This window comes from Populus nigra, chromosome 1 (genome assembly GCF_951802175.1).
Source record: "Populus nigra chromosome 1, ddPopNigr1.1, whole genome shotgun sequence".
NCBI lineage: Eukaryota > Viridiplantae > Streptophyta > Magnoliopsida > Malpighiales > Salicaceae > Populus > Populus nigra.
The window spans coordinates 49960363-49984292 of NC_084852.1; the positions used below are offsets into that span (position 1 = coordinate 49960363).

General features: G+C 35.0%; 3 protein-coding genes across 5 annotated transcripts; 1 reads left to right on the plus strand and 2 right to left on the minus strand.

The window, feature by feature from the left end:
• Positions 1-1974: 1974 nt before the first annotated feature.
• Positions 1975-6421, minus strand: LOC133695227 (F-box/kelch-repeat protein At1g55270-like). The gene is made up of 2 exons (XM_062117160.1): positions 5983-6421; positions 1975-3796 (listed from the first exon to the last, which is right to left on the minus strand). The coding sequence occupies exons 1-2, from the start codon at positions 6046-6048 to the stop codon at positions 2549-2551; spliced, it is 1314 nt and encodes a 437-aa protein (XP_061973144.1). The 5' UTR covers positions 6049-6421; the 3' UTR covers positions 1975-2548.
• Positions 6422-10992: 4571 nt separating this feature from the next.
• LOC133695302 (DEAD-box ATP-dependent RNA helicase 37-like) lies at positions 10993-16948 on the minus strand. Of its 3 annotated transcripts, none has more exons than XM_062117353.1 (7): positions 16564-16948; positions 15222-16105; positions 15049-15132; positions 14190-14432; positions 13364-13531; positions 13053-13166; positions 10993-12017 (listed from the first exon to the last, which is right to left on the minus strand). In XM_062117353.1, the coding sequence occupies exons 2-7, from the start codon at positions 15981-15983 to the stop codon at positions 11529-11531; spliced, it is 1860 nt and encodes a 619-aa protein (XP_061973337.1). In that variant the 5' UTR covers positions 15984-16105; positions 16564-16948; the 3' UTR covers positions 10993-11528. The 3 variants fall into 3 exon arrangements, with proteins under 3 accessions (XP_061973337.1, XP_061973250.1, XP_061973415.1); XM_062117266.1 differs by having other exon boundaries at positions 16625-16940; XM_062117431.1 differs by having other exon boundaries at positions 16546-16940.
• A 1637-nt stretch (positions 16949-18585) lies between these two features.
• LOC133695490 (serine/threonine-protein phosphatase PP2A-3 catalytic subunit) lies at positions 18586-23352 on the plus strand. Its single transcript, XM_062117512.1, has 11 exons — positions 18586-18889; positions 19704-19760; positions 19954-20037; positions 20539-20610; positions 20906-20977; positions 21198-21238; positions 22030-22096; positions 22227-22418; positions 22517-22606; positions 22703-22810; positions 22893-23352. Exons 1-11 carry the CDS (start codon positions 18797-18799, stop codon positions 22956-22958), a joined length of 942 nt encoding a protein of 313 aa, XP_061973496.1. The 5' UTR covers positions 18586-18796; the 3' UTR covers positions 22959-23352.
• The last annotated feature ends 578 nt before the right edge of the window (positions 23353-23930 follow it).

The following is a 23930-nucleotide window of genomic DNA, read 5'->3' on the forward strand; positions in this document are numbered from 1 at the left end:
GGAATGGAAGGAGGGCATCTAAAACCAACTAAAATATTGTATCCTCTTATAGCTCAGTGTTGCTCTCTATATTTTTGCATGAGCGGATCGGAAGATACTGCACTGATTTGATTCTTGCTGCCATTATGCTTCCAATTTTTAAAATCGTGGGCACATCAATCTAAAAGGTTTTAAAATGTTGAAAAATGGCAAGACAAGAACATTTTAAGAGATGTGTGAGCTGTTTGTCTTTACGCAGGCAGAAATGATCAAGCTGGGTTACAGCTAAAGATGCTGTACATGACCCAAACTCACAATTAGCTGTGGAAATTGTTTAATTACTTAATCAGATGCTTTATTCCATGTTGGCTGCTGCATGATGCTTTCTGCCCTCCAGTTTTTGTCTAGTTAGTGATGGAAACAACTTTTCTTCATACTCTGCAGGTTTGTTTTGGCTTTTCCTTGTTGTGTTTTGTTTCTTTCTTTAGGCATTTTGCTTCTTCTTTATGGTGTTTTGATGTGTTCTAACTTTTCAGTTTCATTTTCAAGCTCAGGATTTTTCTTGGCAACATCAACTTGTAGGAAGATTTTCTCAACTAATATGAACATACAAGAGAATCCTAGGAACATGGACTGACATTTCCTTTTGTCGCTAAAGTAAAAATACGAGTTTTCATGCAAAAAAAGAACAGTACTTTCTCATGATCATGTCATTTGGTTTAGCAGATTCCCTCAAATAAGCATCTTGTGACTCTGATTCTGATCACGTCTTTAATCTGACCTCATCTACACATGGGAACCAAAATGCTTTGTAGAAAACTGATGATACCCGCTATCCCACGTTATCTTTCCTCCGCCCCGGCGTAGAAAGCTTGTAGATTTCATTATTTTATTTTATTTTTATTCGAGTAACGCGTTTTGAGGACAAAACTCACCATGAGATCACGAAACTAAGATGGGCAATACTTTTGGAGGAGGGCCAACCGGATCTTTTTTCAAACCCCCAAATGAAAAATCAAGTCATATGAGTTATATTGTCATGGAACATGTTTAACTAGTGATTTTGGTCCTTGCTATGTTCTGTCTGTCGTTATCAAAACGTAAGAATCTGGTTGTTCTTCTTAAAATAACTTAGAATCAATCTTTACAAAACGTGATTACACATAGTGAACAGTTCCTTTTTCCAGCTAGTGGACTATAAAATATGGCGATACTGTTTGCTTTTCTTCCAAATATTTTAGGCTTTCTAATAAGAATACAGAACACCGAGACTTCTCTACCCTCATCTTTTGCTTTTATACAAGCAAAACTCGTGTTTCCAAGTTAGATTACCTACAAAAAGGTTGTGCCTCTTCGTTATCGTCACAAGACACAAGCTCTTTTACCACAGAACATCTCTTCAGCCTTTCTTTTATCCTCTCTCTCTATCTCCCTATAGGCTTGAGCTATAATGGAGTTTGATAGAGAGATTCCTATTCACGGCAGCATTGAAGTGAACAAGGGGGGTGATGCAAAGAGGAAAGGGAGTGCAGTGAGGCAGAGAATGACTGAGGACGAGGGAAGAGATATCAATGACCTGGCAGACACTTTCATCAAGAACTTCCATAATCAACTGAAAATTCAGCTTGGCGATTCAATGAACCCTGTAAGGAGATGATGACACAAGAAGCTTAAACCATATTTGCCATTAGCATATTGGAAATGTTCTGGCAGAAAGCAATGTTTCAGCATTGGTAAGAGATAATAAGCTATGAAGATGAAATCATCTCCAGTTCTTCATGTAATAGACTTCACACTACTATAATGAAAGGTTCCCTTCCCAAATTTCCAGGGTCTGGATTGATCTAAACCAGCACCTGATTGACGTTAATGGTGAAACTGGAAGTATTAACTGACCAGTTTCATGATCAATAAAGTTCTAGAAGGCTAACAATATACAAAGCAGATGTTGATGATGCGCATCAGATCCATCTTTAAAGTAGCAGAACAAAGGGGTAGCATAGTTGATCCATGGCAATTGAGATGTAATCTAAGTATACATTGACTCGTTCCAAATAACCCCATGTACACTATCAAAGCATACTAAAGATTACATGCTACAATGAAACATCCCACCACAAAAGGGACTTGGCCATAGAGAATGACTTAGATTTACAAGTATCTGCTTTCTCTTCATAAATGCAAGGAAATGGACTCATATATCACTGAAGCCAACAGTGAATGATCTTACTAAGAAGTTGTTGGCTTCGTACATCACAAAAAGCACCACTGCTTCCTGTATCAATCTTAGATGTGAATATGTCGTTGGATATTTTAAGCTCGTCAACTTTCACTTCCAAATCTCACAATATGTTGTGAGAACATCATAACCAAACCCAAGACAGATTACTGTTGATTCAACTTTGGCAGAAGTATAAATAACAGAACATGAACAGAGAATAGGCAGCTTTCTGGTGTAGGAAGAGCAGGTCCTAACGATCAATGAACTGCGATTGTGATTATCTATCATGATAAATTGAAGGAAATGCTGATAGTCTACAACGAGCAATAGCAAAAATGCATCTGGCTCTCATGCTTGAAGCACCTGACAGTGCACAATGTGACTTTTCAAACCTCGGCCAGCTATACTTGACAATATATTTGTAACAAGAGTCCTGAGATGACCTCTCCCGGCTACATTCTCCCAAAGGTGAGGGTTGCTCTCTACACGTTTGTCAGGACTGGAAACATCAACCAGGCTAACACTCATGTTGTTCCGCACAATGCAAAGCTTCCCATTGAGAGGAACAAGAGCAGCTGCCTCCAGAGCATGAGAACTCCCTTGATGGAGCTTGCTATCTATAAATTTGTTCCATGTATCTGAGGCTTCATCATAAACCCTAAGCTTGCAGCCATCCCGGCAATCCAGGGCATAGAGATGCCCATCTAAACTGATGCTAGGATTGCGCCAACCAGCAACCATTCCATCACTGATTGGGGTCCAGGTACTAGTTTCTGGATCGTAGGCTTCACTCATCACCTCACGATGAGACCCAAGACCTTTTAGAAACCACTTCCCATCATAAACCACACCTATGAAAGGCACCATAGCCGTGCTCATATCTGAAATAAAGCTCCACCGGTTCTTGTTAGGGTCATAAACCTCGGCTGAGCGGAGAGTCCTTTGGATTCCTTCACACTCTCCACCAGCCACATACAGGCAGTTATTTATGACGCAAGAACCAAAGAAATGACGCTTACGAAGCATATCTGGTGCCCTATGCCATTTATTTGTCCGGACACTATAGAAAATGACTAGTCTCATAGACCCCCTTAGTGGATCCTTTCCTCCAAACAAGTATAGGTGGCAACCACTTAGAACAGCACAACCAAAACCAAGGGCCCCAGAATATTCACGAGGAACTGGTGGAAGTGGTTGCCAGATCTGATAGACAGGATCAAAAGCATTCCACGATATCTTTCCATCACGATCTCTCTTGATGACATAAACCCACTCCTCTGCCATTCCAAGACTTTTCCTAAGAGAATAAAAGTAGTTCCCAGCGAGGAGGCGGTACCATCTCTTACAAACTAGACGGAGCTTTCGATGTTCAGCTCGAGGAACTCGAATCAGACATGCAATGGCCAGATCATCAGGTAGACCAGGAAGAAGTGGTGGTTGGACTCGGGTCCTCTCTCTGCGTGAGGTCTTGCTCTTGTGTGCATTAGGATTGATATCAGGCTGGATACAAAGTTTTGATCCTGGAACAAACTTCCTTGCCTCAGCAACTGTTTTTAAACCAGAATCTACTTTGCAATAACATGATGCGGAATCAACCTGCAAAACAATCCATGTTAGAATGCAAAAAAAAGTTTCATATATGAGCACATTCTGCAGAAACATACACCATAATTCCTGCTTACATGATTATACTTTCTCACACACAACATTTAGATATTGATCGCAGATAGTGGATGTCATCATTCAACAAAATGGAAAAAGTGTGTAATTTACTTAACACCAACAATTTGTACTAAGGATCACATTACAAGCATCATTTAATCACATCAGCAATAAGAAAAGTCTTAGTGCCAGAGTTATGACATTAGAGCCCATAAGGAAACGAAACATGGTCTAACATGTGGAGAAACAACTTTTTCTTTATCTTCAGTTTTCCTTCCCAATCCAGTATACAAGGTTATATATCACCACAGACATTTGTCTTTGAAAACTATAATGCAATCCACCTCCAGTAAATCTTAATCCCAAACTAGATGAGCTTATGTGTAATCCCAATCCTTTTCTTCCATTTGTTCTTTATACAGTCAATTGTTCTGTGGATTGCCGTGATACTAAATCCCTCTTTTACAATTTCAATGCATGTCATTTGCAGCTTACCTATCTCTTTTACTCCTACTACTTAAATCCAAACAATGATTTGCACTGGTGCATCCATAAGTCTGCATCTAATATGGCAAAACCATTTCAAATGATCCCTTCCCAAAGTATCTTCAATGGATGCCACCTCCACCTTCATTTGAATGTAGTAATATCTTATCCAATCATTTCATGTATTTCCACACATTTAATTTTTTCTCTATTCTAGTCAGATATGTTCATGAAGGCTTTTGGTCTTACGTGGCTTTAGCTAGATTTCACATAGCCCATTGTAATCTACACAAGCTGATAGATCAACACTGTGACAGTAGATAGTACCATGTTGAAAAGTTGCTTTATTAGCTTCCTTTCCAGATTCCATGGAGAAAGAGAGTTTGGAACATTTCTCAAATGGGCAGAATCAGAGATTCAGCACATAACTGCAAATTACTTTTTAGTGCACCATTTTCTGAAAGTTCATCAACTTTCCATGAGAGTAGTTCAAGCGTTGACATTTTTGAGTGGCCAGATCTTGCATGGAGCTTTTTAAGTGACATTATTCAGGCCAGGAAATGATGTGGCTCTTGTTCATTCTTTCCCATTCTAAATATAAACAAAATGATTAAGATAGAGATAAAACTTGCATCAAAGATAAAGTGTCTAATTTTGGTCATCAACAATCAAAGACATGCTGGTTCCAGGTAAACATTATTGCCCTTGAAGTATGGCCTGAGTTCAAGGCAATGTCTTGTTGACATCTTCAAGAACGCAAACAATCCAGCAAGTAGTGAAGCCTGGACCTATGGATAGTCCCCAAATTATTCAAACATTGAAAAGAGCTCAGACAATGCACCATTATAACAAATCCTACATTATAGCTGTATTCTCTCAAAAAAGTTTACATTCATAAGCTTATATCCACTTTAAATGCAAACAAATTGCACTTTCTATCTGACAAAACTTCCAAAATCATCATTCAAAACTTAAAAGAAACATTAAACAGTTAAATACAGTAGTGATTATTTTGCACAGCAACCTTAAACAGGGATAACATAGACACCCAAGATAGAGGAGGGAACCCAAGTGACAAAAGTCAGAAGGGGGAAGCATCCCTAACTAATGCTCATAAAATTCAACATTAATCCCCAAAACAATTGTTATTAGTGATAGAATTTGATCATGGCATCTACAACAACTTGAACAAGGAACGACCATCAAAGCCAATTGATAAAAAAAAAAAACAAACAAACACATTCTCAAACATGCAAGCCCTAAATTTCGAAGAAATTTTCCCTAGGTAGCATAATTAGCAAGCCATTTTCATTTAGGCATCATCAAAAGCAATAAAACAAAAACCAAAAAAAATGCAAGCAACCAAATTCTAAGCCTCACATACCTATCAATAACCCCCCAAAATTTGCTTCAAGATACAGAATTAACAAGCCATTCTATATGGGTATCTTCTAAACACCAAAAAAAAACCAAAAACCCAGCAACCAAAATGCAAACACAGACTAAACCAATCAATTACCAAACATTAAAATCCAAATAATTCCCTCGAAGCCTTCACATTTATCTCATAAATTCTTCAAAAAACAAGAAAAGTAAACGACAAAAAAGGCATTAAAAAGATCAAGTCAGCTTACTAGTGGAGCTTGAACTCTAAACCCTCTTGGACCATTTGATGACCGATGATGCTCCATCTTTTGCATCAGAGATTCATAGAAAGATTAGAGCTTTAAAGAAAAGATAGCTCCTTTATGAGACCAAACAGATCAAGATAGCCAAAATTGAGAGATTCAAGAGTTAAATCTGACACCAGAGAGAGATAACAAAGAGCTTTGTGTTTTGTTGCTGATATTGTTGTCCCTTTTTCACCTTCTAACAAATGCAAACAAAGAAACAGGTTACAAACTTGTTGTAGCTAACAAAACATGAGAGCACCACTCTCTCTCTCTCTCTAAAACTCAAACTCTCTCTCTAAAACTCAACTCTTCTCTCTCTCTCTCTCTCTCTCTCTCTCTCTCTCTCTCTCAGACCACGGTGAGAGTTTGTTCTCTTAACATTAACAGCTGGTCCCATTGAGTTCGACAACTTCTTTAATTTACATGGGCTTTGTGACTCTTGTCTTAACAAAGAGTTGATTTTCCATTTTTATTTAATGCAATACTATTTTTCTTAGTTTTTTTTTTTTGGATTTCTTTTAGATTTTACACATTTTTTTTTTACAATAAGATCATTTTTTAACAATATTTATATTTTAAAATCAAATTATTTTCAATGGAATCATAAACATATCATCATTTCAATAAATCTGAGTCACTGAATTGTAATTTTAACGTGAAATTTAACAATGGATTTCACTAATCTATTAACTTTAAAATATATTTTCAAAGTTTTTTTTGTTTTATTTTTAACACTATTCTTGAACTCTCATGCAAAGTTATTAAATCTGGTTTCCTTCAATGTTTGGATAACAGATTAAATAAGTTAAATTGACTAAAACAATATTATTTTAAGAATATTTTAAAATTAAAGTAAAATCAAGTTTTAACTTGAATTATAAATTAGCTTATTAATCAAACTGATTGAATTTGAAAAAAAAGGGCATAAGAAGCCACTGAGCTAAACTATCCGACAAAACCCGCCGGACTAGCAGGTTTGATAACACTGCAATGGCGTGGAACAAATATACTTGGCATCATTTATGGTCACGTTTGACAAAAACTTCTACCTATTTATTTAACGACTGATGTTAGATTTGTAAGAAAAAAAAAATCAATTTTTCAGCTGGCAAGAAAGGAGGAGAGGACAAAGGGCTCATAGTGGGGTCTTGTTATTGCTTGCTCCATGACTGACTACATGCATAGGTCAAAACCCATTTCAAGGGGCACAGGATTTTGATGGTATGAGAATTGGGATCCATCATTCTCAATGGATTAATGGAGGAATCAAACACCTTTTTAGATTTTTTTTTGTTTCAAATCAATGCCCCCATCTACTCAAAGTCTATAGTATTGATGGTGTTCTTCTTAGCTAAAATACTACTATTTACTAACATAGCATAATTGTGTATATCTATGTCAAAAAGACAAATGGGTGAGCAAGAAATGATGATAAAAAGTAACTATGGGGACGTGGATGTGTTGGTTTCAAATGAATGATTGACTGAATTTTCTTCATCGATGCCTTGGAAGTGCTTCCATACCAACCCTAAAAGACCCTTCAAGCCTAACCTAAGGGAACATTCCCACGAAGTTGTGTGAGATAATCGTGTGTTTTTAAAAAATATTTTTTTATTAAAAATATATTAAATAATAGTTCTTAAGAATTTTTTTTTATTTTTTTTAGCCATCATATAAAACCATTGAAAAACATTCCCTTTGTATGAACAGAGAGTCCCTTCAATTTCTTCACTATATATATATATATATATATATATATATATATATATATATATATATATATATATATATATCTGTGTGTGTGAGATCCATTCTTGATCAAATTTAAGACTTGATGTTACATCATCATCTATGAAAATCAATCGATAGCTGGCGTTAGAAACGCTCATAGCTTTGATATAGTAAAGTCTCAACCACTAATTTACGGTAAGAGTATGTTAGGTTTTTTTAAAAAATTTAAATTTTTTATTTTTTTAAAATAATTTTTTTATATATTTTCAGATGGTTTTAATATGCTGATATCAAAAATAATTTTTAAAAAATTAAAAAAACTTTATTTTAATACATATTTAAACGAAAAACACTTTAAGATCCCGTTTGTTTGCTGGAAAGTAATTTTCTTTTGAAAAGTGAATTACATGAAAGTAAATTATTTTTTGATATTTGGTAGTGTAATGAAAAATAAATTGGAAAATATTTTCTAGTGTTTGGTTATGTCATGAAAAATGAGCTGGAAAATAACTTATTAATGTTTTATTTTTTTCAAGTTTATTAAAATAATGAGAAACAAATCTTACAAATTAAAAAGTTGAGTGAGAATGAAATTGAAAAAAAAAATATATTATAAATTATTTCAAATAAAATAAATAATAATCAAAATAATAGAGATCAAATTTAAAAAATAAAAAAATTGAAAGATGAAGAAATTAAAATAATAATAATTAACATTTCATAAATTATTTCAAATAAAAAAAGTAACAATCAAAAGAATGAGGACCAAATTTGATAGATAAAAAATTTAAATTAAAAAATGATAAGGGAAAAGCAAATAACAATTATAAAATAAGGACCAAAATTAATATAAAAATTAAATTTTAAGGGATGAAATTGAAAAAAAAATATTTAAAATAAAATATTTATAGCAATCAAAAGTTTAAGAATCAAATTTGATATAATCAGCAAACAAGATGATATTTTTAAATTTTTCATAATTTTCAGAAAATATTTTCCGCCCAAAATAAAATAAAAACACTTTTATAGAAATTAAGCCAAATTTTTCTTTAACTGAAAAATATTTTTTGTTGATCGAAAAATGTTTTTTGTTGATCAACTTTTTTTAATGACAAACAAATACAAAAAAATTTAAAAAATAATTTTTTAAAAATTAATTTTCAAAAAACAAACACCAGCCTAAATTATCAGTATTACTGCAATTCGAAAGAACCCTAAATGAAAGTGGAGAAAAATATCCTCTTTAAGGTGTACATGCATTAACGATGGGTATTATCTTCGAACCCTTGTCAAACACGTCTTATTAATTGCATTAACTTTGAATTATATTGGTTTTGATATGTGTGTGTAAAGCTTTAACTTTAATATATTCCTTTGATAACTTACTTAAGTGTGTTATTAAATTCAGGTTTATCTTAAACTTTATTTGAGTTGGCTTTTAACAAAAACCGCATGGGAATTGATATGGTTAAAAATTGATTTGAATAAAAAGTATTAAAATAATATTATTTTGACTTAAAAAAAACTTCAAGAACATCGTTTTGGATTAAGTCATTTAATCTATACAAACCTGGTTTAAGTTAGATTTCAATAAAAAAATATATGAAAATTAACATGATTGATCTAATAGATCAACTCACAATCGAGTTAAAAACTTGTTTGATTTAAAAATAAAATTAAAATGACACTGTCAAAATCTTGTATGACTTTAAAAAAATTAAAATGATATTGTTTTGGATTAATCTAGTCAATTTAGGTTAATCTACCAATCCCGTGACTCAATCCTTGTATAATGTTTAATAACTTTAATATATATATATATATATATATATATATATATATATATATATATATATATATATATATATGAAAGATAGTTGTAACATATCATAGGACCATTTCCAATAGGAAATGTGCAACCACTCCAAAGGGCGTGATGATTTGCAGAAATGGCATAATTTTCCAAGGTGTCATCATCATCGGTAACTGAAACCCATCATACAAATAATGTCTTAACCCACCATATCCATATTCTTCAGGTCTATTTTAGATCCCCTAATTAAATTAACCACACAATGAAAAACAACTTTCTTTTGAAAATGAATGAAATTCGACATCGAGTTTCTTTCAATGATGTCAAGCATTTTGTCAATTCGTCACTCGCAGTTGATTTGCCCACGCTTGCCTGTTTCTGTGCCTCGATCTTCAATTCGTCTAGCATTGATCTTTGGCTATGGATTCATAGTCAAAGTAGCTTATAATTGCGCATAACTTTCAGCATCATTCTCCCTTTGAACTTGTCCTAATGTGGAGCGTGGGATAGGAAGCATATAATTATTAGCACTTCTTCATAATTCATACCGTTCATTAAGGTTAATTGACTCTAGATGAGATTTATTATGCGCAAGTTGTTATGTTGGAAAGATGGGACAAAAATTAAACCATCTATCATGTGAAATTAAATTAAATTAAATTAACTGATGTTTGTTTTTGCTATCTCTGTCTTTTTATTTTTTTATTATGATGCTAAAGTGCACAAAACCCTAACCCTAGTAGGCTGCGAAAGATGGTGAACATTGATGTACATATTTTGGTGTCCTTGCCCTTTTGGCTCATCTTGCATATGTCAAAAGATGATTAAAAAACCCTCTACACATATTGGATGTGGCATCTGTTTCAATGGCCCTCCCTTTCTTTCTCCTAAAAAACCAAAAACGCAACTGCTCCATCTCCTCCATTTTGGACCCATCTTCCACATGACACAGCACACTGACATGCATGGAGTTTTATTTTCCTTCTCCTCTCTCACTTTTCTCGCATAGCCTGTCACAAGTCAATCTTTGAGAAATTTATTTCATCAATAAATTAGGCAGCCTCGTTTATCCATTTCAGGTTTGACAGCTTCACATCAGTCCTGAGGCAACAAAGACAGCTAAAAAGTGAAGCAGAAGAAAATCCCATCCAAGCATATTTCATGGTGTAATGCTACGAGTAAAATTCCGTAAACATCATGAACACATCCTGTAGCATCATAAAATTTGTACCAATAAATCATAGACCGATTTGTTAATGCTAACTAAAGATTAAAATATAAAGCTGTAGAATAGATGCATGTTAAAGTAATCAGGATAATATAGGTGGAACTGTCAAAACTGGAAAATTTACCACCTTGATTACAGAAGTATGAATTCATGGACTGATTCCCAGATATTTCGGCAGGGGAGAATTCAAGCATGTTCATGTTCCAAGAAAGCTTAGTATTTATTCCAGTGACCATCAAGATATTACAAAAGCCTTTTCAAAGACTCCTTTCAAAGGGGAAGAAGAGAAACTAGAGAAACAGCAGGACTAGATGCCTCAACAATAAGTCCCCTCCAACCAGGTCGAAAAGAACATGCCTAAGAGATTAACACAAATGACTGAAAAGAAACCCTATGCCCTCCCCCACCACATATTCTACAACCCTTCAACAGCCAGCAAAGTTTAGAGGGAAGAGAAAACGGAAAAAAGAAGGGCACCGAGTAATACCTATTCTATTAGAACTTTTTTCACCATAAGCTACCAAGCATTGTACATCTCTACTCCTGCAGCGCACCAACCCCAAACTTAGACCCCCCTCTCAGTGATAGTTACTTCTAAGAGTATAGTAACGACGATGGCTAGAGACAGCTAACTAAAAGATGCAACAAAAATGAGAAAATGGTCCCCGTGAAAGAAGGGAGCAGTCCACAAACACTAGACACCGAGTCCTGTAAATGCTTAAAATGGTCAATTGTTTAATCCCATGCACTGGTCACCCCAGAACCATAGCCTCCACCACCATACCCGCCTGATGCCCCTCCATACCCGCCACTGCTTCCTCCACCATAATAATCTGAATTGCCCCTACTGGAAGAGGAATCCCTCCGAAAGTCACGGCCACCAAACCGACCTCCCCCAGAACGACGGTTCTTCCCTCCAAAGGAAGCACGAGCTGCATAACGAGAGAGCCAAGCAGGTACTTCTTGATTTGCTTCTTGCATTAGTTCAGATAGTGGCCTTGCCATTGATGCATTGCCCTCATTGAAGAAGGCAGTTGCCAGACCAGATTTTCCAGCTCGTCCCGTTCGTCCGATACGATGGACATAATCATCAATATCGTTTGGGAGATCAAAGTTAACCACATGTGCAACACGAGGAATATCAAGACCACGTGCTGCAACATCAGTTGCTACCAAAATTGGAGTGTTGCCAGATTTAAATGAGCGCAATGCCTGTTCTCTTTCCTGCATGATTTAGAAACAAATTTATCAGAGTACTGTATTATAAATATAACAATAACTTCAAATATGTAACAATCCAATAATGAAAGGACAAAATCAGAAAAAAACCAAGAACAGATATGAAGTGGGTTTATCTAGGAATCAAACTTATTTCATTCCCAACAGCGGTCTGGTATGTAATTACATAACATCTAGATGTTTGATTTGCTACTACTATCGCCCCCCACAGCAGCCCTTTTATCAGCCAAAAGAAAGAAGAAAACAAGTCTTAAAGATTTTGGAAAAAGGAGGGGATGCATCCCCTCACCCCACATGCCACAGTTAATATAAGTTTACAACTGCTAATCACAAACCCTGGCAACACCAGACAGACACCAACCACCCCTTCCCAGAAAGACAAACATTATAAAATTCTGTTCTGAAGCACCCAGTTCAGAGGTGTATCAGTCTGCCACCTCCATTTCCAGAAAATGTCCTCAAAATTCCGTCCAACAAACACTTTCTCTGATGCTTTTTGTTGACAAACGAGAATCTTTCACAAGCTAAACTTTACCAAATTCTTTCAGTCATTCAATTTGTCTCACTAAGACTTCCATTTATAGTTTTGGTTATAACTATCTAGGAGCTTGGCACTTATGGTTGATATTATTTGTCAAGAATAACAAGCTGCATCATCAAAGACAATTAAATAGGAAAAGTTATGAATGGAAAAACAGCAAAATCAGCTGGCAATGAATGCCCTGTCATCCAAAATAATGAAAATTTTCAAACCCCATATTCTAATGACGTTTTTATATTGCTCTAGAAAGTATTTTAAGAAGTCTGCTTTTGCAATCTTTCTTGTTTTTATTTTGTTACTATTAAGGATGTCACTGACGAACACTGATTACCCACCTAATCCCTTCACAAGACCAACAGCTACATAAAGGTCCCAATCAAAGATTTCAGCAATCAGAATCAAGATCACGAGATAAAATGTTTGAATTGAAATAGATACCGTGAATGAAAGAATAAGTACAGCAATGACGAAAATAATACCTGTTGTGATCTATCACCATGTATGCTAGTAGCAGGGAAATTATTAATGCATAGCCAATGCTCAAGTGAATCAGCACCCTTCTTAGTCTCCACAAATACTAATGTCAAATCTTGCTGAAATATTACATAATATATGCAACAGTCAATGGCAGATACTAACAAGGAAACAAGATTTTTCTAATGATTATTTATTTGAGAATAAAGATTATCTAAGATATATCAGGGCATGCCACTAACAAGTCAAAACATTCCCCATTCTCTAGTAGCAGGAGGAGGAGTTGGGAAGCAAACATTGTTTTTGCTAGTGTTACCTTGCCCTGAACACCATTCGCCCGCTGTGCATAAAGGAGGTCCATGAGGTGACTTCTTTTGTCAGACTCCTGAACAAATTCAACTCTTTGGGCAATCAAATCTGTACTTGAGCCCACTCGTCCAACAGCCAAAAAGACATAACTTGCCAAAAAGTCAGAAGCTAGTCTCTGCATAGCAACAAAAGGTTGAAAGGTATCACTATTATAGAATTTTGAGCATCATAAGCAAATCTTTGACACCATATCCAAGGTGCTTGTGCATCATCTACATCTCAAACCAAATTCTGCCTCATTACATGTGGAAAAGATGATGCAGTGTACAAGACCAGAAGAGAAGATTTGAAGCATTATAGGTTTGCATGTGTTTTGCTATTTCTCGGATATAACACCTATTACCCTATCGAATTTAACAACATACACAGATGTAATTATAGGAATTCTCAATCAAATTTCAGAAAATCAGTATCGGCAAGGGTTTCTTGTTTTGGTCATTAAATGCAATATTACCTAAACGAAACCTTTTTTCTTATCAGCAAAGCGAGTATGTCAATCAGAGTGCCAAAGATAGCCCCCACCTTCCATACACTTGAGGTATTCAAAGGAAGTCAAAGCATATTTACCCCACCTTCCATACACTTGAGGTATTCAAAGGAAGTCAAAGCATATTTACTTCTAATTATTTTGTGCATCCACTACCTCACAGAAGAAGAGCGGACTTAATATAGTAATGTTTCTATACAAAAGCCAAAAAAGCTTTGGGATCTCTCAAATTAGTAATGGGAGCTTTCTCCTTCTAAAAGAAACTTTTAAGGAGCAGAAAACAGACCTGTATCTCTTTTGGAAAGGTAGCACTGAACAGCATTGTCTGTCTTGAACCAGGTGGAGGCATGTCCATTTGTTCCACAATTTTTCTTATTTGAGGCTCAAAACCCATATCCAGCATCCGATCTGCCTCATCTAAGGCCAAATACTTGATCATCTGCAATGACACCCTAGCCCTCTCCAACAAATCCACCAATCTTCCTGGAGTTGCCACCAGAATATCAACACCTCTCTCCAGTTCTCGCAGCTGGCCACATAAATATCAACATTTAAAAATAGAATTATTGTGGAAAGTGGCAAACCTAATATCACTGTATAACACCATTTAATGGCATGTTGCTCATTGGATAGCAGATTCTAACAGTTGTATTCAACGCTTTACCAGATAGCACCACTAGTATTGCATGAAAAAAAGTACAGCATCCATTGTTTTCCAATCGCAGAGTCAAGAAACATGCAGCAGAAAATGTGACTTCTAGTTGAATATATAAAATTGAAATGAAGGCAAAGCCAGGTCACTAGAAACAAACAAAAGAGACAATATCACTGGGGATCAGGGGGGTGTGAGTTTGAGATCCAAGAAATAGCTAGGATAAAAACAGCATAACACATCAGCTTTGAGAAGGTACACATTAACAGGTAGAGGGAAAACAGATTCAAATCTGACTTCCCAAAAGAGGTCATTGTTTAATTTCACAAAGGAAAAGAGTAAACAGTATAGTTCCAGCCACAGAATTAAAGTCCAGCTGACACTATAGGAAAGTATGGCTGATCAAGGAATGATGCCAGGAGCCAACATAATCAGTTTCAAAAAAGAAATTATGAAAAATAGCAGGCACCAGCATCATCAACTAATACAAAACCTGTTGGTGAATTGGTGCTCCTCCATAAGCAACAACCACTTTAACACCAGTTTGATATGAGAATTTCTTAGCTTCCTCATGTATCTGCAATCATAACCACAACATATTAGGTTTCCTCACAATAAGTAGCACAGAGAAGCGTATCATATAAACAGCCAATTAACAAAACCCACCTGCATTGAAAGCTCTCTGGTTGGAGAGAGAATAAGAGCTAGCGGGTACACAGTTCGTGCTCCACGAAGTGGCCTTTGTGCACTCTGATCTTGCATTTTCATAATTCCACTAATAATCGGGAAACAGAAAGCAGCAGTTTTCCCAGAACCAGTCTGGGCACAGGCCATCAAGTCCCGGCCTGTAAGAGAGATTGGAATGGCATGCCGCTGCACCGGCGTGGGCTTCACATACTTGCACCTGCGGATGTTCAGATTCAACGCCTCACCCAAATCGATCTCTGCAAAGGTATTTACAGCTGGTGGCACATTCTCCCCACTTGTCTCAACTGGAATATCTTCATACGCATCAAAATTAATGCCAGTATTCTCTTGCTCACTAAATGGCTGCTCTGTTTCGTCAGCATCTCCAAAAGGATTTACTTCCCGCTCTCTCCCACGATCCCAGCCACCTCTGTTTCCCCACCCACCAGATCTCCCACTGCTACCACCATACCCACCACGGAAATCATTTCTTGGAACACCCGAGCGCGATCCACCACCATACCCAGAATGATCATTACTCGCTGCAGGCCCACTATGAGCAGCAGCTGGTGGGTCTGAGGATGGTGCACGGTTACGGAGATGAGGAGGGACGTATGTGGATCGGGAAGGGGCAGCTGCAGGAGTAGAACCTACACTTCCAGTGTTAGCAGAAGAACCAGCATTTATGTTCTCAGCTGCAGAATTTGCAGCCAAATCTGCCCATGAATTCTTCTTATTCATCACAATTCTTCACCAGAACGCAAAAACCCCAATACTTTCCTTTTTGAAAGATTTCAACTTCAGTCAACACAATTCACCCTTGCAATTTTTCTTTTTTGATCTCACAAACTTCAATTTAAGCCCTGAAAAAACCATAAAATCTATCATATTCTCAATGTTCAAAGCATATGCTCATCACATACAACAAAACAACAACAGCAACGAGAAAACTACAACAAATCTAACAAAATCACCAAAACTCTTTCAAAAATCCTTTTTTCTACACACGACGAAACAAATTCAACCACAAACTTCACCAAATTAAATTCCTCAAACTTACTTTTTTTTTTTTATAACACTCCGTCATAACAAACAATAAATCAATCAAAATCTCGATCTTCATCACATTTAAACCATAAGAAAATCTAACAGCTAAATATCAAACACAATCTGATAAAAAAACAAAAATATAGAAAAAGAAAAACCAATTCCTGAAACAAATAAACCTATCAAATCCTCATAAACACAATCATCATCTTCCATGCAAACAATGCAAAAAAAGAAAAAAAAGGAAAAAACAGACCCTAAAGAAATAAAAAACCTGATCTGCTTCATCAACAGCCAAAATTTAAAAGCAACAACTCTATTCCAAAAAATCCAACCTTTCGAGCGAAAGAGAGAGCGAGGAAACGGAGAGGCGAGAGGGGAGAGAGATTTGAAGGAAAGGATGCGTTTGGAATGGAGAGGATCGAAGAGAAGGAAGAAACCCTGATAATTAAATTAGATAAAAAAAATGAAGAAGAGAATAATATTTTTTTTCCTGGAAAAGAAAACGGAAATACAAAAAATATCTTTTGATGGGGGCTGTCTGTACACTCTCGCTGCACAAGTTAAGGTTTCCCTCTCTCTCTCTATTCTTGTAAGCAGAGTTTTTTCTTTTTTCTTTTTTCTTTTTCTTTTTTGGAGTATCTCATCTCGTCTTATGATTTCCATCGGGTTAATTGGGTCATGAATATTATTTTAAAACCTTCTCTAACCCGACACGTCAATTTAAATCTTAGTCTATTTAAGTTCGAGCTAAAAAAAATATAAAAATGAAAATAATTTGATTTACCCAATTAAAAACTAAAATTCACTTGATTAACTGGTCATCGACCCTTAATTAAAAAAAAAACAAATTGGTAAAAAATTTGTTAAGATTTTAAATTTTTTAAAAATTATTTTTTAGAATTAATCTAGATTAACTTTTTATGGTAAAATCTGCACACGGATTGAGTTTTAAAATTATAGATTAATTTATTAGTGGTGTTGTGGTGATGTATTAAATTATTTAGTGGATATTTGGGAGTAATGGTTTTTTTTAAAATATTTTTTATTTAAAAATATATTAAATTTTATTATTATTATTTTTTAAAAAATATGTTTAATATCAGTATATTAAAATAATATAAAAATATAAAAAAATATTAATTTAAAATAAAAATTATTTTTTAATTTTTTTAAAATATTTTTAAAATGCAAAAACCAACCAGGTCTAAAAGTATCTTTTTTAATATATTAAAAATGCATTATTTTTTATACATTTTTTTATATAAATATATTAAAATTATTCAAAAACATATAAAATGTATCATTCTAATTTTTTTTAAAAGTACAAAAAATAATTAAAAATACTTTAAAAATATATTATAACATAAAAATAAATATTTAATAAATCAAAAGGTTTAATTGAGTCAATTTTGAATTTTGATCCAATATCGAACTAAATCTAAATCTAAATCGGTTTAGAGTAAGCAAAGTTACTAAATTGTATGCAAACATTGTCGAATCTTCCTTCTCTTTGTTTTTTTTTCCCATTAACAAGAATTAAGATTAAAAAAAATATTTATTAATCTCAATTCTAATTGATGCCAAGGAATTGAAAAAAATAATAATGGAGAAAAGATCGGGGGAGGACTTACAAATAGAAAAGGGGGATTTTATTACTATGGTTTTCCCTAAATTTGAGAACAATTGCCAATTATTTTTCATAGTCGTGATCTATTACAATCCAACCATTATTCATGTTCATTATTTTGTTGGTTCATATAATTATATCTCAAAGGATGTTGATATTATAAAGATCTTAGTTACTGTTTTAAAATAATAAAAAAAGATAAATATAAGACAGTATTTCGTTATTATGCAATTGAAACATATATTTATATATTTTTCTATTTTAAAAATATAAAACTTTACTCTTAAATTGTTATAAAAACATATTTATTTTATTTGTATATTTTCAACCAAATAAATTTATATTTTTATAATTTTTTGTTTTTTAAACTAAATAAATTTCTGTATCAATTATCTTTGTTTTTTTTATTTTTTTAAAAATAATCAAAAAACTAATTATTTTATATCTATGTCTTTTTTTATATATATACCTGCCTATCTTCTTTTTATATAGTGAGACATTAACAAGACTCAACTATAGAATAAATATTCTGAAATAAATAACATTTGTTTATAGTTTAAGGATAAAGTTGTGTAATTGTAAAAATAAGGGACAATTATATAATAAATAAATAAATGGAGGACTCATTTGCATATTCTCCAATTATAATCTAATCAAACAAATAGGTAAAAGCCATTGGCATCTCTCCACCGCTCCCTTCTTCCCTACACTCTCTCTCTGGAATTATTTTTTCTGTTTTTCCCAAGAAAAAAAGAAAAATTCTAAGAGAAAATTGAAATCCAAGGTTACAATTTTTTTATATAAATTTGGGAGATTTAATCTCTGGATCTCTAATTGGAAAGTAATTAGTGGTTAAACCTAAAAAGATTGATAAAAAATGAGCTTGGATTCGGTGGCTACAAACACACATGGCAACCTTGATGAGGAAATTAGTCAGCTCATGCAGTGCAAGCCCTTATCAGAACAAGAGGTAATCCTTTTTCTCCATAAAAAGTTTCCATTTTTATGTTTTTTGAGATGTATTTTCTTTGATTTTTTTTGTGGGTTTTGGAGCTGTTTCTGGGATAAATGGTGTTGATCTCGTTGGTTTTTTCGGGGTTGAAATTGGGGATTTGTCATAAAAATACTTCATTTCGGTGTTTTTTTGGGAAATTTTTGGGCTATTTGAAGTGTTTGAGGTCAGTTCTGGAGAAATGGCGTGGATCTGGCCGGGTTTGTGAGGGTTGAAGTAGGGAATCTGCTGTTATTTTGGGTTCATGTGCGGTGTGATCTATGTTCTGAAGGATCGTGGAGGGTTTAAGATAGATTTGGGGAGGTGATTGGAACAGATCTGTTAATTGGTCTTGGTTTTTGAATTTTTTCTTATGATTTATTCAAGTTAAGGTTTCAAATTAGGGAAAAAAGTTTGGATTTTTGTTTGATGGGTTTTATTGATTGGAAGACTTCTTCATAGTTTGGAAGGTTAAGAGAACAGTAGTATGTTGCTCTTTGCTTATTGCATTATACTGCTTAAGCTGCCATTATTGAAATTTGGTTCCTTGTGGGGTATTCTAAATCGGAGTGGATACTTCGAACTTGTGCTTTCTAGATGTATTAATGAAGTTGGATTCTGGTGGGTGACATGGATCCATTATTTTGGTTTGAAGTGGATGCTAAGATGTTCAAGTCTAGGAGTAAGTGTGCAATGTTAATGCTTGTTTTAGGAGGATTGCTTTCAAAACTGGGAACACCTAGATTATTCTTTGGGGATATTGTTTTCAATGGAAATGTTTTTTATGATTCAGGTAAGGGCATTATGCGAGAAAGCCAAGGAGATTTTGATGGATGAAAGCAATGTTCAGGTACTCTACTCTCATATGTTGTTTTTTTTTTCTGCTATCAGAACATAAGTTCTAGGATTTTTTATATGCCATTTTTATGTTTCAGTTAAGTATCCATCTTTTGCTATCTATTCTGCAATGCAAGCTATGAGCTTTTTAGGACTTTGGAATCCACTGAGTTGTAATTGACTTTCTTTGGTTGTACATCTTGCAGCCTGTTAAAAGCCCTGTTACAATCTGTGGTGATATCCATGGTCAATTTCATGATCTAGCTGAGCTTTTTCGCATTGGCGGGAAGGTAAGTTTCTGATTGAGCAATTTTATGTTCTAATATTTGCAGACATGGCGATTCAAATTAATGCCAATTGTTATCTCCTTTCTGAGTTTTCTTCTTGTGGCTGTAATGGTCACAATCTTGCATTTGTTTTTAGTTAAGGAGATACACATGGAGTCACTTTACTGCACTTTCTTTCCTCCTCCTTTTCTTTAGCTTCTATGGAGACCATTGCAATAGCAAGGGATCAACCCTTCCCTTTCTCTATCATCTGTTAGTTTTTCTAACATTTACTGGAAATGCAAGGATTTCTAGTTGAGGTTCCTTTGACTGCTATTTATCATCATACATGGTGTATATCTGACAGTGGCAGTGATGCCACAACATTCTGAGTACATTACACATTTTACTATTTTTAATTTCTATTTCATTATCATGCTATCATCTAAGGTATTAAGCTTCCACCATTTGTCTTGTGCTCACCTAGTTTGGTATTGTTCACTTGTGCATTTTTGTTTGCTGTAGTGTCCAGATACAAATTACTTGTTCATGGGAGATTATGTTGACCGTGGCTATTATTCAGTAGAAACCGTAACAGTAAGTACTTCCATCTTTCTATTTTTCCCCATGCATTTCAACATCAATGTCTCCCTTCTCCTTTGATGTATCTATGCCATTATAATAGGTTGTATTTTTAGAGTTGTCTATGGAACTGTATGCATGCCAAAGTCTTTCTGGTTTGAATTGGAAAAACATATAAATTAAGCTGTGTTGAATGGAACACTTCTAACATTCTCTTACCTATACACAAATTTTGATAAACTTTGGCCTTAGTTTGGTTGAGGCTCTTAACTTTTTAGCTGCGATGCTGATTGATTTTTTTTTTTATCAGCTCCTGGTTGCCTTGAAAGTGCGTTATCCTCAACGGATTACTATTCTAAGGGGAAATCATGAAAGTCGTCAGGTATGCTTCTGAATGTATTTTGCCAACTGATGCTATAATTTGTTTTATCCTAGGTTGAAGGGTCATTAATTGATTATATTTGCAACTTAATGTGGTACTGTTCTTGGCAGGGTGTAAACTTTTAAGACATCTAAATACATGATTTCAATTCTTTCATACCCTAGCTTTTTCTCAGCATCAAATCAATTGGGCTGATTATGGATGCTTGTTCCCATTTCAGATTACTCAAGTTTATGGTTTCTATGATGAATGCCTGCGGAAGTGAGTTCTTCTGAATCCTTAGTCTAATGGAATTACATCCTAACTTTTCAGTTAGTTTGGAATCCTACAGTCTTTGGCTTGTAGTTCCCTCTTAATGTTTCTTGTGTACAGTATGCATGAACATAAATTTTACTTTCTTACAATTGTGACCTGGATATGATTTTATAAATGACACGGATAAGGAAACGGGGTTGCTTATAGAAGTGAAAAGCTATAACAAAAAAAAGGAGAAAGCAAGAGGAAAAAAAGCATTACAATGAAGTTTTTCTCAAAGCATGGGAAATCAAAGTTAGGCTGAACAAGAGATACTTGCATAGTGCAAACTGAAACTCTGGACATACTGTGTGTCTATCTAAGTTGCATGTTAGTGCATTAGGTGTCTTTGCGGATGGACTTCTGTGTTTTTAATTTGGACGACTGTTGCATTGGTTTGTAACATGTTTTATATGCATGAATATAAGTTGTTACAGAGAATTGGAATTCTCTGTGCAATTTCAACACTCCACTTTATATAAAAAAGAATACTACTTTTTCATGAACCTGACAAAGTGCACTAGCCTGTAAATGAAAACTCTACCCTCAACCCCCACAGTCCTTGAAATTGAAAGGAAGTGGACTTGATGATAGTTATAGACTTTTTGACTAGTTGGAAAACAGGCTTCCAAGAACCTTCTCCTCTCACATCTTCTAACTTTGTATATCATGTTATTCAAATGGTTTTATACAATTCTTTTGGCACAAGAATGTACAGAAAAGATAAGTATCTATGGTGTTTTTTTTTTTTTTTGCAGGTATGGCAATGCTAATGTTTGGAAGATCTTTACAGATCTGTTTGATTATTTTCCACTGACAGCATTGGTGAGTGCTGGGTAAAAAAATACCAAGGAAAAAATATTTTTCCTTTTTGGATGTACAATAGATTTTACTTTTTAGTTAGGGCATTTAATGTGGATATGGTGTCATATATGTATTTTGTTCTCTTTTGAAGGTTGAGTCGGAAATATTTTGCCTCCATGGTGGATTATCACCCTCCATTGAAACCCTTGATAACATTCGTAATTTTGATCGTGTTCAAGAAGTTCCCCATGAGGGTCCCATGTGTGATCTTTTGTGGTCTGACCCTGATGATCGCTGTGGTTGGGGCATCTCACCTAGGGGTGCTGGATATACCTTTGGTCAAGTAATATACTCACTCCATATCTTCTTTTCACCCGTGCTCTTAATTTTTAGCAGAACAGAGTTTTCTTCTTGGGATGCTTACGGATATTGTTTCTGTAGGACATATCTGAGCAATTTAACCATACAAACAACTTAAAGCTGATTGCTAGAGCTCACCAGCTGGTTATGGAAGGATACAACTGGGGCCATGTAACTACTTAACCCTTTGATGCTTTTCTTTTGGTGAATTTCTTGCTCTGGTTTGCAAATTTCATCTGATTAATTGTGCTTTTTTTCTCGTGACAGGAACAAAAGGTGGTTACTATCTTTAGTGCACCCAACTATTGCTACCGCTGTGGTAACATGGCTTCTATTTTGGAAGTTGATGACTGCAAGGGTCACACATTCATTCAGGTTGGTGTCTGATGCTAGAGCACTCTATGGGTAATGTCACATACGCTAGGCTCAAAATAACATCTTCAAAATGTGTTTGCAGTTTGAGCCTGCTCCAAGGAGGGGTGAGCCAGATGTGACCCGGAGAACACCAGACTATTTCCTATGATTGAAGCTGGTCTTGAGATGCCGAATCCTTCCAGCCAGTGCTTCCTGGCTGGTTCACTTATTGAGGGCATTTTTCAAATCTAAGAGTATAAATTCACAATGATGGTGGGTGGGGTGGGTGGCAGAAAGCATGTATAACGGGCAGGTGGAGCTTCCTTGATTCAATTGGTTTGCTGATTATGCTAGAGTTTCCATAAGAGGAAGCAGTGGAGCTGGTGACCAAATAGCCGCAAATGTACCATTTCCAGCAAACAATGCGGCATCTTTTATTCCTTTGCCTTGATTCTGTTTTTGTTATCTTATTCCTTTTTGTAGGAGGATGGTTGTTTCAGGGTTGGGTATGTGTAGAGAGACAATGAGTTGACTTATAATGGGTGCTTTTATATTTTTTCTAACCAAGTGTTCCAGTAGGTGCCTTAACATTTCTAGATAATTTTTTATTGCACATTGCATACGAAAGCTGAACCTGAATTGAATTTAAACCCCCTCTTAAGTTTCCAATGACAGTTCATTCCAAGCTTTGGTTGTGATTTCCCGCGAAACATAGATTTTTGTGGACCAAGCGGTTTTTCCCTATCATCTTCTCAATGATAGTTGCCTTGATCATGGATTGTCAAAATATTGATTATGTCACCAGTGCGAAGTTCCGTGAAGTGTTGTCTCCCTCTAGAAATATTGAAGCAAAACATTCAGTTCACCCTGTCTCTGTCAGCTGGCTCCCGCCCTTGAAAGGTTTTGTGGAGAGCTAAAATGGCTGTTCCTTGATATTTTGGATTGTAATTGATGGATAAGAGACTGGTGGTTTGTGTGAGTGGACGGTTTATGCCATTTATGGTGCGGGTGGATGATTGCCAGTATTCGTTTGATAACGAAAGGCAGGCGGTTAGAAAGTGTTGAGGCGGCACCTCAAGGCAAATGGCATCTATTGATACTTGATTCTACATTTAACTTGAAATCTTCCGCAATGGGTATG